General features: G+C 49.0%; 1 protein-coding gene across 1 annotated transcript in view; it reads right to left on the reverse strand.

The window, feature by feature from the left end:
- The window catches only part of LOC139264533 (band 4.1-like protein 4B), a 457521-nt gene that overhangs the window by 17472 nt on the left and 426209 nt on the right, over window positions 1–13840 (reverse strand). Inside the window, exon 24 of the mRNA XM_070881140.1 lies at window positions 11108–11619. Within this exon, the coding sequence (XP_070737241.1) occupies window positions 11108–11619 (512 nt within the window). The remainder of the gene's footprint in view (window positions 1–11107; window positions 11620–13840) is intronic.

Genomic DNA, 13840 nt, shown 5'->3' on the forward strand with positions numbered 1-13840 from the left:
AATCCCCTCTAAGCCTCTTACCAATTACTTTAAATCTATGCCCCCTGGTTGTTGACACCTCTGTTCAGGGAAATATGTCCTTCCTATCCACTCTATCTAGGCCCCTCATAATGTTATACACCTCACCAAGGTCTCCCCTCAGCTTTCTCTGTTCCAAAGAAAACAACCCCAGCCTATCCAATCTTTCCTCATAACTAAAATTCTCCAGTCCAGGCAACATCCTCATAAATCTCCTCTGTACTCTCTCTAGTGCAATCACATCTTTCCTGTAAGTGACCAGAACTGCATGCTGTACTCTGGCTGTGGCCTAACTAGTGTTTTGTACAGTTGAAGCATAACCTCCCTGCTCTTGAATTCTACACTCAGGCACAGTAGGGTAAATTTATAGTAGCAAATGAGTCATGGGGTGAATTTTAATTCCCGGGCTGGAAGCAGGAAGGCGTGACTGCCTTCACACCTAGGAGTTTCTGTGGGAGGCTTAGGTTGATTTTAATGGCCAAGTATTATTTACATCGTGCTGGCCAAGTGCCCAGCTTCTGGAAAGTCATAAATGCGGGGCCTGGAAGCTGCCTGCTGGCATCAAGGTACGTTGTGGGAAGAGGATATCGGGATTGTGTTGCAGATGGAAAGTGGAGAAGCCCAGGGCATCATAGGTTCAGATTTTCATTATGGGGCCCAGAGAAGCACTTCTGCTCCTCCTGGTCCCACTATGGAATGTTTTTAATGTTGCCTTAGAGGATCTCCTCTTCATACCCACTCATTAACCGTTAAAATGCCATAGTATTGCCATCAAAGATTGGCAGGCAAAACTGTAACAATGGGTTGCCTTTAAAGAAAAGATGGTTCAGGTACAGTTGAGGTACATTCCCACAAGGGGGAAAGGTAGGGCAACTAAAGCCAGAGCTCCCTAGATGACGAACTAGATTGAGATTAAGATGAAGCAGAAAAAGAGCATGTATGACAGATGTCAAGTTGAGAATACAAGTGAGAATCAGGCAGAATATAGAAATTTCAGTGGGGAAGTGAAAAAGAAAATAGGAGAGTATAGAGAATAGAATGGCAGCTAACATAAAAAGGAATTCAAAAATGTTCTATAAGCAGATAAATAGTAAACGGGTAGTAAGAGGAGGGGTGGGGTCAATTAGGGATCAAAAAGGAAACCGATGCATGGAGGCCAAGGGTATGGCTGAGATACTAAATGAGCACTTTGCATCTGTCTTCACCAAGGAAGAATATGTTGCCAAAGTCATAGTGAAAGAGGAGGTAGTGAAAATACTGGATGAGATAAACATTGATAAAGAGACACTAGAAAGGCTAGCTGTACGTAAAGTTGATAAGTCACCAGTACCGGATGGGATGCAGCCTAGGATGCCGAGGGAAGTTAAGGAGGAAATCGCAGAAGTATTGGCCATAATCTTTCAATCTTCCTTAGATAATAGGGTGGTGCCATAGGACTGGAGAAATTTCAAATGTTATACCCTTTTTAAAAAAAGGTTGTAAGGATAAACCCAGCAACTACAGGCCAGTCAGTTTTAATTCGGTAGTGAGGAAACTTTTAGAAATGATAATCAGGGACAAAGTTAACAGTCACTTGGACAAGTGTAGATTAATTAAGGAAAGCCAGCATAGATTTGTTAAAGACAAATCATGTTTAACTAACTTGAACAAGATTTTTGATGAGGTAACAGAGGGTTGTTGAGGGAAATGCGGTTGATGTGGTGTACATGGACTTCCAAAAGACATTTGATAAAGTGCCACAGAATAGACTTGCCAGCAAAGTTGAAGCCCATGGAATAAAAGAGACAGTGGCAGCATAGATATGAAATTGGTTAAGTGACAGGAAACAGAGTAGTGGTGAACGGTTGTTTTTCAGACTGGAGGGAGATATAATGGGCCCAAGTTTCGGCCTCAGTTGCTCCTGATTTTTTGGAGCAACTGGTGTAGAACGGAGTATCTTCAATTCAAATTCTCGGCATTTAGTTTGCTCCAGTTCTAGTCAGTTAGAACAGTTTCACTTTGGAACAGAATTTTTTTTTCCAAAAGGGGGCGTGTCCGGCCACTTACGCCTGTTTTCAAAGTTTCGGCAGTGAGGGGGGGCAGGGGGAGGGGAGGCAGAGGGGGAGGGATGGGGGAGGGGGGAGAGAAGGAGAAGGGGAAGGGGGGGAGAAGGAGAAGGGGAAGGGGGGAGGAGAAGGGGAAGGGGGGGAGGGGAAGGGGGGAGGAGGGGAAGGGGAAGTGGGGAGGAGGGGAAGGGGGGAGGAGGAGAAGGGGAAGGGGGGGGAGAAGGAGAAGGGGAAGGGGGGAGGAGAAGGGGAAGGGGGGAGGGGAAGGGGGGAGGAGGGGAAGGGGAAGGGGGGAGGAGGGGAAGGGGGGAGGAGGAGAAGGGGAAGGGGGGAGGAGGAGAAGGGGAAGGGGGGGAGGAGGGGAAGGAGGAGAAGGAGAAGGGGGGGAGGAGGAGAAGGAGAAGGGGGAGGGGAAGGGGGGGAGGAGGAGAAGGGGAAGAGGAAAGGGGGGGAGAAGGGGAAGAGGAAAGGGGGAGAAGGGGAAGGGGGGGAGAAGGAGAAGGGGAGGGGGAGGAGAAGGGGAGGGGGGAGGAGAAGGGGAGGGGGGAGGAGGAGAAGGGGAAGGGGGGGGAGGAGGAGGGGAAGGGGGGAGGAGGAGAAGGAGAAGGGGGGGGGAGGAGGAGAAGGAGAAGGGGGGGAGGAGGAGAAGGGGAAGGGGGGAGGAGGAGAAGGGGAAGGGGAAGGGGGGGAGGAGGGGAAGGGGGGGAGGAGGAGAAGGAGAAGGGGGGAGGGAGGAGGAGGAGAAGGGGGGGGAGGAGGAGAAGGAGAAGGGGGGAGGGGAAGGGGGGGAGGAGGAGAAGGGGAAGAGGAAAGGGGGGGAGAAGGGGAAGGGGAAGGGGGAGGAGAAGGGGAAGGGGGAGGAGGAGAAGGGGAAGGGGGGAGGAGGAGAAGGGGAAGGGGGGGGAGGAGGAGAAGGGGAAGGGGGGGAGGAGGAGAAGGGGAAGGGGGGAGGAGGAGAAGAAGGGGAAGGGGGGGAAGAGGAGAAGGGGAAGGGGGGGAGGAGGAGAAGGGGAAGGGGGGAGGAGGAGAAGGGGAAGGGGGGAGGAGGAGAAGGGGAAGGGGGGGAGGAGGAGAAGGGGAAGGGGGGGAGGAGGAGAAGGGGAAGGAGGGGAGGAGGAGAAGGGGAAGGGGGGGAGGAGGAGAAGGGGAAGGAGGGGAGGAGGAGAAGGGGAAGGGGGGAGGAGGAGAAGGGGAAGGGGGGGAGGAGGAGCAGGAGAATGGGGGGGAGGAGGAGAAGGAGAAGGGGGGAGGGGAAGGGGGGGAGGAGGAGGAGAAGGGGAAGGGGGGGAGGAGGAGAAGGGGAAGGGGGGGAGGAGGAGAAGGGGAAGGGGGGGAGGAGGAGAAGGGGAAGGGGGGGAGGAGGAGAAGGGGAAGGGGGGGAGGAGGAGAAGAAGGGGAAGGGGGGGAGGAGGAGAAGGGGAAGGGGGGGAGGAGGAGAAGGGGAAGGGGGGGAGGAGGAGAAGGGGAAGGGGGGGAGGAGGAGAAGGGGAAGGGGGGGAGGAGGAGAAGGGGAAGGGGGGGAGGAGGAGAAGGGGAAGGAGGGGAGGAGGAGAAGGGGAAGGGGGGAGGAGGAGAAGGGGAAGGAGGGGAGGAGGAGAAGGGGAAGGGGGGAGGAGGAGAAGGGGAAGGGGGGAGGAGGAGAAGGAGAATGGGGGGGAGGAGGAGAAGGAGAAGGGGGGAGGGGAAGGGGGGGAGGAGGAGAGGGGAAGAGGAAAGGGGGGGAGAAGGGGAAGGGAAGAGAAGGGGAAGGGGGGGAGAAGGAGAAGGGGAAGGGGGGAGGAGAAGGGGAGGGGGGAGGAGAAGGGGAGGGGGAGGAGGAGAAGGGGAAGGGGGGGAGGAGGAGAAGGGGAAGGGGAAGGAGAAGGGGAGGGGGAGGAGAAGGGGAAGGGGGGGAGGAGAAGGGGAAGGGGGGGAGGAGAAGGGGAGGGGGAGGAGAAGGGGAAGTGGGGGGAGGAGGAGAAAGGGAAGGGGGGGAGAAGGAGAAGGGGAAGGGGGGGGAGGAGGAGAAGGGGAAGGGGGGAGGAGGAGAAGGGGAAAGGGGAGGGGGAGAAGGGGAAGGGGGAGAGGAGAAGGGGAAGGGGGAGAGGAGAAGGGGAAGGGGGGAGAAGAAGGGGAAGGGGGGAGGAGAAGGGGAAGGGGGGAAAGGGAAGGGGGGAAGGGGAAGGGGAGAGGAGAAGGGGGTAGGAGAAGGAGAAAAGGGGGGGAAGGGGGGAGGAGGAGAAGGGGAAGGGGGAGGAGGAGAAGGGGAAGGGGGGAGGAGGAGGAGAAGGGGAAGGGGGAGTAGGAGAAGGGGAAGGGGGTGAGGAGGAGAAGGGGAAGGGAGGAGAAGGAGAAGGAAGGGGAGGAAGAGAAGGAGAAGGAGAAGGAGAAGGAAGGGGAGGAGAAGGGGAAGGGGGGGAGGAGGAGAAGGGGAAGAGGAAAGGGGGGGAGAAGGAGAAGGGGGAAGGGGGGAGAAGGGGAAGAGGGGAGAAGGAGAAGGGGGGGAGAAAGAGAAGGGGGGGAGAAGGAGAAGGGGAGGGGGGGGAGAAGGAGAAGGGGAGGGGGGGAGGAGGAGAAGGAGAAGGGGGGAGGAGGAGAAGGGGGGGGGAGGAGGAGAAGGGGAAGGGAGGAGGAGAAGGGGAAGGGGGGAGGAGAAGGGGAACGGGGGGAGGAGGAGAAGGGGAAGGGGGGGAGGAGGAGAAGGGGAAGGGGGGAGGAGAAGGGGAGAAGGGGGAGGAGAAGGGGAGAAGGGGAAGGAGTAGAGAAGGGGAAGGAGGGAGGAGGAGAAGGGGAAGGGGGGAGGAGGAGAAGGGGAAGGGGGAGGAGGAGAAGGGGAAAGAGGGGGGAAGGAGAAGTGGGGGAAGGAGAAGGGAGGGGGAGGCTGAATGGCGGGGGGGGGGGGGGGAAGGCTGAACTGGGGGGGGGTGGTGGGGGGGGGGGAGGCTGAATGGGGGGGCCGGGCCCAAGACTTCGGGCAGGGACCGTCCCCAGCAGCAAATTTACAGGTAGGTGGCGTTGGGTCGGGTCGGGGGGAGCGCGGGTCAGGGTCGGGACCGCGGGTCGGAGCCGGTCCGGTTGGCAGGGGGGGCGGTTGGGAGCATGGGTGGGGTCGGGAGGAAGCACGAGCTGGGCGTGGGAGGAGCCTTATGCACGCAGCCCCAGTGAGGCTATTCGGCCAGGGCTAGGGGCTGCGTGCTTCGGGCACCTCCCACACAGTTTTGGGCGCCTGGAGCTACTGCACATGTGCACCCACTGTAGCGCGCATGTGCAGAGGTCCCGGCATTGTTTTCAGCGCAGGGACCTAGCTCCGCCCCCCACAGCTTGTGCTGCACTGCGCCGAGGGCCAGAGGACCAGCAGGGAGCCGGAGAATCTGGAAGTTTTTTTTAGGCGCACGTTGTGGCACGAAAAACGGGCGTCCAGGTCGGGGCTGCGCCGTTCTAGGCGCGGCCCGAAACTTGGGCTCGATACTAGGACCACTGCTTTTTTTGATATATATTAATGACTTGGACTTGGGTGTACAGGGCACTATTTCAAGATTTGCAGATGACACAAAACTTGGAAGTATAATGAACAGTGAGGAGGATAGTGAACATAAGAACATAAGAATTAGGAACAGGAGTAGGCCATTTAGCCCCTTGAGCCTGCTCCGCCATTCAACAAGATCATGGCTGATCTGGCCGTGGACTCATCTCCACTTACCGGCCCGCTCCCCATAACCCTTAATTCCCTTATTGGTTAAAAATCTATCTATCTGTGACTTGAATACATTCAATGAGCTAGCCTCAACTGCTTCCTTGGGCAGAGAATTCCACAGATTCACAACCCTCTGGGAGAAGAAATTCCTTCTCAACTCGGTTTTAAATTGGCTCCCCCATATTTTGAGGCTGTGCCCCCTAGTTCTAGTCTCCCCGACCAGTGGAAACAACCTCTCTGCCTCTATCTTGTCAATCCCTTTCATTATTTTAAATGTTTCTATAAGATCACCCCTCATCCTTCTGAACTCCAACGAGTAAAGACCCAGTCTACTCAATCTATCATCATAAGGTAACCTCCTCATCTTCGGAATCAGCCTAGTGAATCATCTCTGTACCCCCTCCAAAGCTAGTATATCCTTCCTTAAGTAAGGTGACCAAAACTGCACGCAGTACTCCAGGTGCGGCCTCACCAATACCCAATACAGTTGCAGAAGGACCTCCTTGCTTTTGTTCTCCATCCCTCTCGCAATGAAGGCCAACATTTCATTCGCTTTCCTGATTACCTGCAAACTAACTTTTTGGGATTCATGCACAAGGACCCCCAGGTCCCTCTGCACCACAGCATGTTGTAATTTCTCCCCATTCAAATAATATTCCCTTTTACTGTTTTTTTTTCCCAAGGTGGATGATTTCACACTTTCCGACATTGTAGTCCATCTGCCAAACCTTAGCCCATTCGCTTCACCTATCTAAATCTCTTTGCAGCCTCTCTGTGTCCTCCACACAACCCGCTTTCCCACTAATCTTTGTGTCATCTGCAAATTTTGTTACACTACACTCTGTCCCCTCTTCCAGGTCATCTATGTATATTGTAAACAGTTGTGGTCCCAGCACCGATCCCTGTGGCACACCACTAACCACCGATTTCCAACCCGAAAAGGACCCATTTATCCCGACTCTCTGCTTTCTGTTAGCCAGCCAATTCTCTATCCATGCTAATACATTTCCACTGACTCCGCGTACCTTTATCTTCTGCAGTAACCTTTTGTGTGGCACCTTATCGAATGCCTTTTGAAAATCTAAATACACCACATCCATCGGTACATCTCTATCCACCATGCTCGTTATATCCTCAAAGAATTCCAGTAAATTAGTTAAACATGATTTCTCCTTCATGAATCCATGCTGCGTCTGCTTGATTGCACTATTCCTATCTAGATGTCCCGCTATTTCTTCCTTAATGATAGTTTCAAGCATTTTCCCCACTACAGATGTTAAACTAACCGGCCTATAGTTACCTGCCTTTTGTCTACCCCCTATTTTAAACAGAGGCATTACATTAACTGCTTTCCAATCCACTGGTACCTCCCCATTGTCCAGAGAATTTTGGTAGATTATAACGAATGCATCTGCTATAACTTCCGCCATCTCTTTTAATACCCTGGGATGCATTTCATCAGGACCAGGAGACTTGTCTACCTTGAGTTCCATTAGTCTGTCCAGCACTACCCCCCTAGTGATAGTGATTGTCTCAAGGTCCTCCCTTCCCACATTCCTGTGACCAGCAATTTCTGGCATGGTTTCTGTGTCTTCCACTGTGAAGACCGAAGCAAAATAATTGTTTAAGGTCTCAGCCATTTCCACATTTCCCATTATTAAATCTCCCTTCTCATCTTCGAAGGGACCAAGATTTACTTTAGTTACTCTTTTCCGTTTTATATATCTGTAAAAGCTTTTACTATCCGTTTTTATGTTTTACGCAAGTTTACCTTCATAAACTATCTTTCCTTTCTTTATTGCTTTCTTAGTCATTCTTTGCTGTCGTTTAAAATTTTCCCAATCTTCTATTTTCCCACTAACCTTGGCCACCTTATTCGCATTGGTTTTTAATTTGTTACTCTCCTTAATTTCCATGGTTATCCATGGCTGGTTATCCCTTCTCTTACCGCCCTTCTTTTTCACTGGAATATATTTTTGTTGAGCACTATGAAAGAGCTCCTTAAAAGTCCTCCACTGTTCCTCAATTGTGCTACCATTTAGTCTGTGTTTCCAGTCTACTTTAGCCAACTCTGCCCTCATCCCACTGTAGTCCCCTTTGTTTAAGCATAGTACGCTCGTTTCTGACACAACTTCCTCACCCTCAATCAATATTACAAATTCAACCATACTGTGATCACTCATTCCGAGAGGATCTTTTACTAGGAGATCGTTTATTATTCCTGTCTCATTACACAGGACCAGATCTAAGATAGCTTGCTCCCCTGTAGGTTCTATAACATACTGTTCTAAGAAACAATCCCGTATGCATTCTATGAATTCCTCCTTCAGGCTACCCCATGCGATTTGATTTGACCAATCGATATGTAGGTTAAAATCCCCCATGATTCCTTTTTCACATGCCTCCATTATTCCCTTGATTATTGCCCGCCCCACCGTGAAGTTATTATTTGGGGGCCTATAAACTACGCCCACCAGTGACTTTTTCCCCTTACTATCTCTAATCTCCACCCACAATGATTCAACATTTTGTTCATTAGAGCCAATATCGTCTCTCACAACTGCCCTGATATCATCCTTTATTAACAGAGCTACCCCACCTCCTTTCCCTTCTTGTCTATCTTTCAGAATTGTCAGATACCCCTTTATGTTTAATTCCCAGTCTTGGCCACCCTGCAACCACGTTTCTGTAATGGCCATCAAATCATACCCATTTGTAATGATTTATGCCGTCAACTCATTTACTTTATTTCAAATGCTGCGTGCGTTTAGATAGAGTGTTTTAATACTAGTTTTTAAACCATGATTTTTAGTTTTGACCCCTCCTGCAGCCCCTTTACATTCAGTGGCCCTTTTTGTTTTTTGCCTTGGGTTTCTCTGCCTTCCACTTTTACTCATCTCCTTTCTGTCTTTTGCTTTTGTCTCCTTTTTGTTTCCCTCTGTCTCCCTGCATTGGTTCCCATCCCCCTGCCATATTAGTTTAACTCCTTCCCAACAGCACTAGCCATCACTCCCCCTAGGACATTGGTTTCAGTCCTGCCTAGGTGCAGACCGTCCGGTTTGTACTGGTCCCACCTCCCCCAGAACCGGTTCCAATGCCCCAGGAATTTGAATCCCTCCCTGCTGCACCACTGCTCAAGCCACGTATTCATCTGAGCTATCCTGCGATTCCTACTCTGACTAGCACATGGCACTGGTAGCAATCCTGAGATTACTACTTTTGAGGTCCTATGTTTTAATTTAGCTTCTAGCTCCTTAAATTCGTCTCGTAGGACCTCATCACTTTTTTTACCTATATCGTTGGTACCAATGTGCACCACGACAACTGGCTGTTCATCCTCCCTTTTCAGAATGTCCTGCACCCGCTCCGAGACATCCTTGACCCTTGATAGTGATAGACTTCAGGAAGACATAGATAGGCTGGTGGAATGGGCGGACATGTGGCAGATAAGATTTAACGGCGAAAAGTGTAAAGTGATACATTTTGGTAGGAAGAACAAGGAGTGGCAATATAAATTAAAGTGTACATTCCTAACGGGGGTGCAGGAACAGAGAAACCTGGCGCCATATGTGCACAAATCGTTGAAGGTGGCAGAGCAGGTGGAGAAGGTGGTTAAAAAAGCATATGGGATACTGGGTTTCATAAATAGAGGTATAGAGTACAAAAGCAAGAAAGTTATGATGAACCTTTATAAAACACTGGTTCAGCCTCAACTGGAGTATTGTGTCCAATTCTGGGCACCGCACTTTAAGAAGGATGTGATGGCCTTGGAGAGGGTGTAGAAAAGACTTACGAGATTGTTTCCAGGGATGAGGGACTTCAGTTACGTGGATAGACTGGAGAAGCTGGGGTTGTTCTCCTTACAGCAGAGAAGGTTGAGAAGAGATTTGACAGCTGTTCAAAATCATGAGGGGTCCAGAGTAAATAGAGAGAAACTGTTCCCATTGGTGGAAGGGTCATGAACCAGAGGACACAGATTTAAGGTGATTTGCAAAAGAACCAAAGGCGACATGAGGAAAACCTTTTTTCTGCACCGTGATTAGGATCTGGAATGCACTGCCTGAAAGGGTGGTAGAAGCAGACTTAGACTTAATCGTGGCTTTCAAAAGGGAATTGGATAAGTACCTGGAGGAAAAGAATTTGCAGGGCTGCGGTAAAAGGGCAGGGCAGTGAGACTAGCTAAAGTGCTCTTGCAGAGAGCCGGCACGGGCTCGATGGGCCAAATGACCTCCTTCTGTGCTGTAACCATTCTATAATTCTATGTATGGGTATGCCACTTGACAGCAGAATAAGGGGTCAACTAATTTTCACCAAATGGCTAAAAATATAGCAAGGAATGTCTTGATGGAATGTCCAAATTTAAATTCAAATTAGCATAATAAAATCCATTCTCCACCATTCAGAGATGTCAGGTTATTTGGCAACGATCTTCTGCATAAAGTCTGACACCATGCCCTTTAAACATTGGTAGGATGAAGTCAAACTTGCATAAAGGTTTGTCCGATCACCTGGATGAGGTGATGACAAGGCACAATAAACCTGGTATTAAAATCTTGCATCCCACTATATCCTGTGCAGGTTCAAGTTCCAGTAGCATGAAGTTAAGCGTCTTGGCGATATACAGACCAAGACTGGCCCTTCTAATTTACCTATGAACAGTACGGATTGAGGCAGAGCAGTCCTAGAAGTTCCTCAATAGTGAATTGAAGGTTGCATGTAATACAATAGACTGCAATTCCTATGAATTAATATGGAGATAAGAAGGAAATTACTTTTTTTTTAAGAAGTATACATCTCTTGAACACTAAATGTAGCATAAATCCAGAGACCTGATGCAGGAAGGTGAGCATACCAACATGATTTTAAATACATTTATCACTTAATCATTAACTGGTGTATTACTGTTGAATTTAAAACTGATTGGGTCTTCTGTGCTCTATCTTACCACCCATACTAATGCCTAAAAGCTTTAGCACATCATATTATTATTAACTGCTATCCTTCTGATTATGTCATGTAATTTTTTTTATTAACTAGGTGTTTCATGTTCTTCTTGGATCATATGTATTAGTCAAGCCGGAATTTGTATTCTTGATTTTGCGTCAGTTGTAATCCGCTCAGTTACAACTCAGCCTGTTGTGGTTGTTTTGGGCTCCAATTCGTTACCTCTTACTATGCTGGTTTCCAAATGTTTTTTCGTTAGGCATCTGCAAGAAGGATTCGTTTGTATCTGATGTGAGATATGCTCATTTAGGCAAATTCATTGAATCACATAGTATTTAATTCTGGGATTAAATGTAAAAGATGTTGGAAATCTATTTTGATACAAGATGCCACAGCAGTCCATTAAAGAATCATTATGCTCCCTTACCTGTCTGTTGGAGATGTGGTATGTTGAACTGGTGGGAGTGGATCACTTAGGTACCTAATTGCATGCAAAGGCATTATTGATGAAGAAACTCCTGGATCAGTTAGATGTCTAACTGCATGCAAAGGTGTTACTGATGATTTTCCTGGATCGCTTGGATATCTGACTGCATGCAAAGGCATTACTGATGATGATACTCCTGGATCAGTCAGGGGCCTAAAGGCATGCAAAGGCAGCACTGATGAAGACTTTCCTGGATCGGTTAGAGGCCTGACTGCATGCAAAGGTGTTACGGATGATTTTCCTGGATCAGTCAGATGCCTGATGGCATGCACAGTTGTTACTGATGATTTTCCTGGATTAGTCAGAGGCCTAGCTGCATGTACAAATGTCACTGATGAAGATTTTGATGGGTCAGTCGGAGCTCTAGCTACATGCAAAGGCGTTACTGATGAGGGTTTTCCTGGAGATGGTGGAAAGTCATAACACTGCAATAGGCTGTCTGCTAATTCAACCTGGAAATAACAGACAAGAACTGTGAGCAATTACACCATAACTAACCATGTCTAAAAATTTTACAGTGGAAGCTCCATTAATTATTCTGGTGGATAATGGACATTTTGGTCCGAAAAACTTATGTTGCAGCAATGAAGACAAGTATGCAGATAACATGAAAGGAATATTATCTTGAACTGTGAGGTTGATCTCTGTTAGATAAGACAAGATTGGTGTTACTGGGCTGTGCAGTGAGGCAACATCTCAAGCGATGCTTCATTCAAAGAAAATTCTGGTGAATAGTTAGCATATAATGGAGGTTCCACTGTATCAGTAAACTAGAGTATCGCAATGCTTTTCATTGAGTTATGCAGGTTTGGATCAATGATCCTAATTATGAAAGTTTTAAATCGTGTCTGGTGACAAGAGGTCAGCAATTCCCAAACTGTAGACTAGGAAGTCAAGTTGCAACGAGAGTTATATTGACAGCTGTTTGCTGATCTTAGTTTCCTTTTCTGTGTTTCCTTATCGGACATCTTGATTATCTTTCCTCAACTAGTCTCTTTCATCATCTTTTTTATTTGCCTATTATATTTCCTTAATACCTTTTTTTTACTTTTATTCTTTGCTTTTGAGGATCTCCCTGTATCATGTATGAACTCACACTAGAAAACATAAAAGGTCAGCAGAAGACCAGTGGCAATTGCATTCTACAACCAACCACAGAGACACTTGGGGGCCGAGATTTGGTAGCGCACCGTTTGGGGCGGTAACCAAGATGAGACTTCCTGCATCCGGCACGGACGTACCACCCCTGCTGCGAAATTGGGTTTACCACCCCCAAGAGGAAGTGGTGCGCAATGTCGGTGGCTCCATTTCCTCTCAGGGGCCGGACCGGGGCACTAAGCGTGCAAATTTTCATTGCTACAGGGAACGCCGCGTAGTGCAGACTTGAGCTCGGGGCCCTCCCCTTCCATTAAATGGGAGGACACGCTGCGAGTTCTGCAGTGCGCCGAGGGTCCAAGGGGAGCGAGGTGTCATGGTGCAGACCAGCACAGAAGTAGAGTGCCGGGCTGCACCATCAGGGCACGGACACCGCGTAATCGTACAGGAAAAGCCGGACTAGCAAAAAAAAAAATAGTGGCGTGCACCTTTCCTTTACTATTCGCCCCGCAAGTGGAGTGTGGCCCGGTACGCAACCCGTTAGGCTGGCAAGAACATCGGATTTCATGTGACGTTACCCAATTTCCGCTCCGGGGCGCTACCGGCAGGAGCAAGGCGCTGCCGGTTTGTGCCTCCATTAACTCCCGCGCAATTTCGCAGGAGGCAATAGCGTCCCCTTCCAGTAACGCCAGGTGCTAATGCTTCCCAGCTTTCAAACAATTGGCTTTCTCATTCCAGGAAAGAATGGAGCGCTAAATCAAGAGCCATGCAGCACTGATGCGTTCAAAGGGCCCTGTATTTTAAAAGTTACCTACCTGGATCACCAAAGCCGTTGCGATCCCGCGTGATCAGCCCGGCACTTAAGCAGAGTAAACGATCACGGGCAGAAACCCGTGAAGAAAATGGCAACAACAAAGGTAAGTTGTTTTTTTACTTACCTCAGCCACCTCGCCTTTAATCATTGCCCTGGTAATGACCAGCCGCCGATCCACGCCTCCTGCAGCTGCAGGTGATTTCGCCTGGCACTGCTGCAGGGGACGGAAGTGAATTTTGGGTCCGGGGCACTAATGGGACTTAAAACAATCATTATCACTAGAGATAAGGTAATAGGCAAACTAATGGGACTAAAGTTGGACAAGTTCCCTGGACGTGATGGCCTGCATCCAAGGGTCATAAAATAAGTGTTGACAGAGATAATGGATGCATTGGTTGTAATCAACCAAAATTACCTGGATTCTGGAGAGATCCCAACGGACTGGAAAACCGCAAATGTAACGCCCTTATTTAAGAAAGGAAGGAGACAGAAAAAAGGAAACTATAGACCAGTTAGCCTAACATCTGTCATTGGGAAAATGCTGGAGTCTACCATTAAGGAAGTAGTAGCAGGACATTTAGAAAATCATAATACAGTCAAGCAGAGTCAGCATGGTTTTATGAAAGGGAAATCATGTTTGACAAATTTACTGGAGTTCTTTGAGGATGTAATGAGCAGAGTGGATAAAGGGGAACCAGTAGATGTTGTGTATTGGATTTCCAGAAAGCATTCGATAAGGTTCCATATAAAAAGTACAAGATAAG

The sequence above is a fragment of the Pristiophorus japonicus genome, chromosome 5, assembly GCF_044704955.1.
Source record: "Pristiophorus japonicus isolate sPriJap1 chromosome 5, sPriJap1.hap1, whole genome shotgun sequence".
In the NCBI taxonomy this organism is placed as follows: domain Eukaryota; kingdom Metazoa; phylum Chordata; class Chondrichthyes; family Pristiophoridae; genus Pristiophorus; species Pristiophorus japonicus.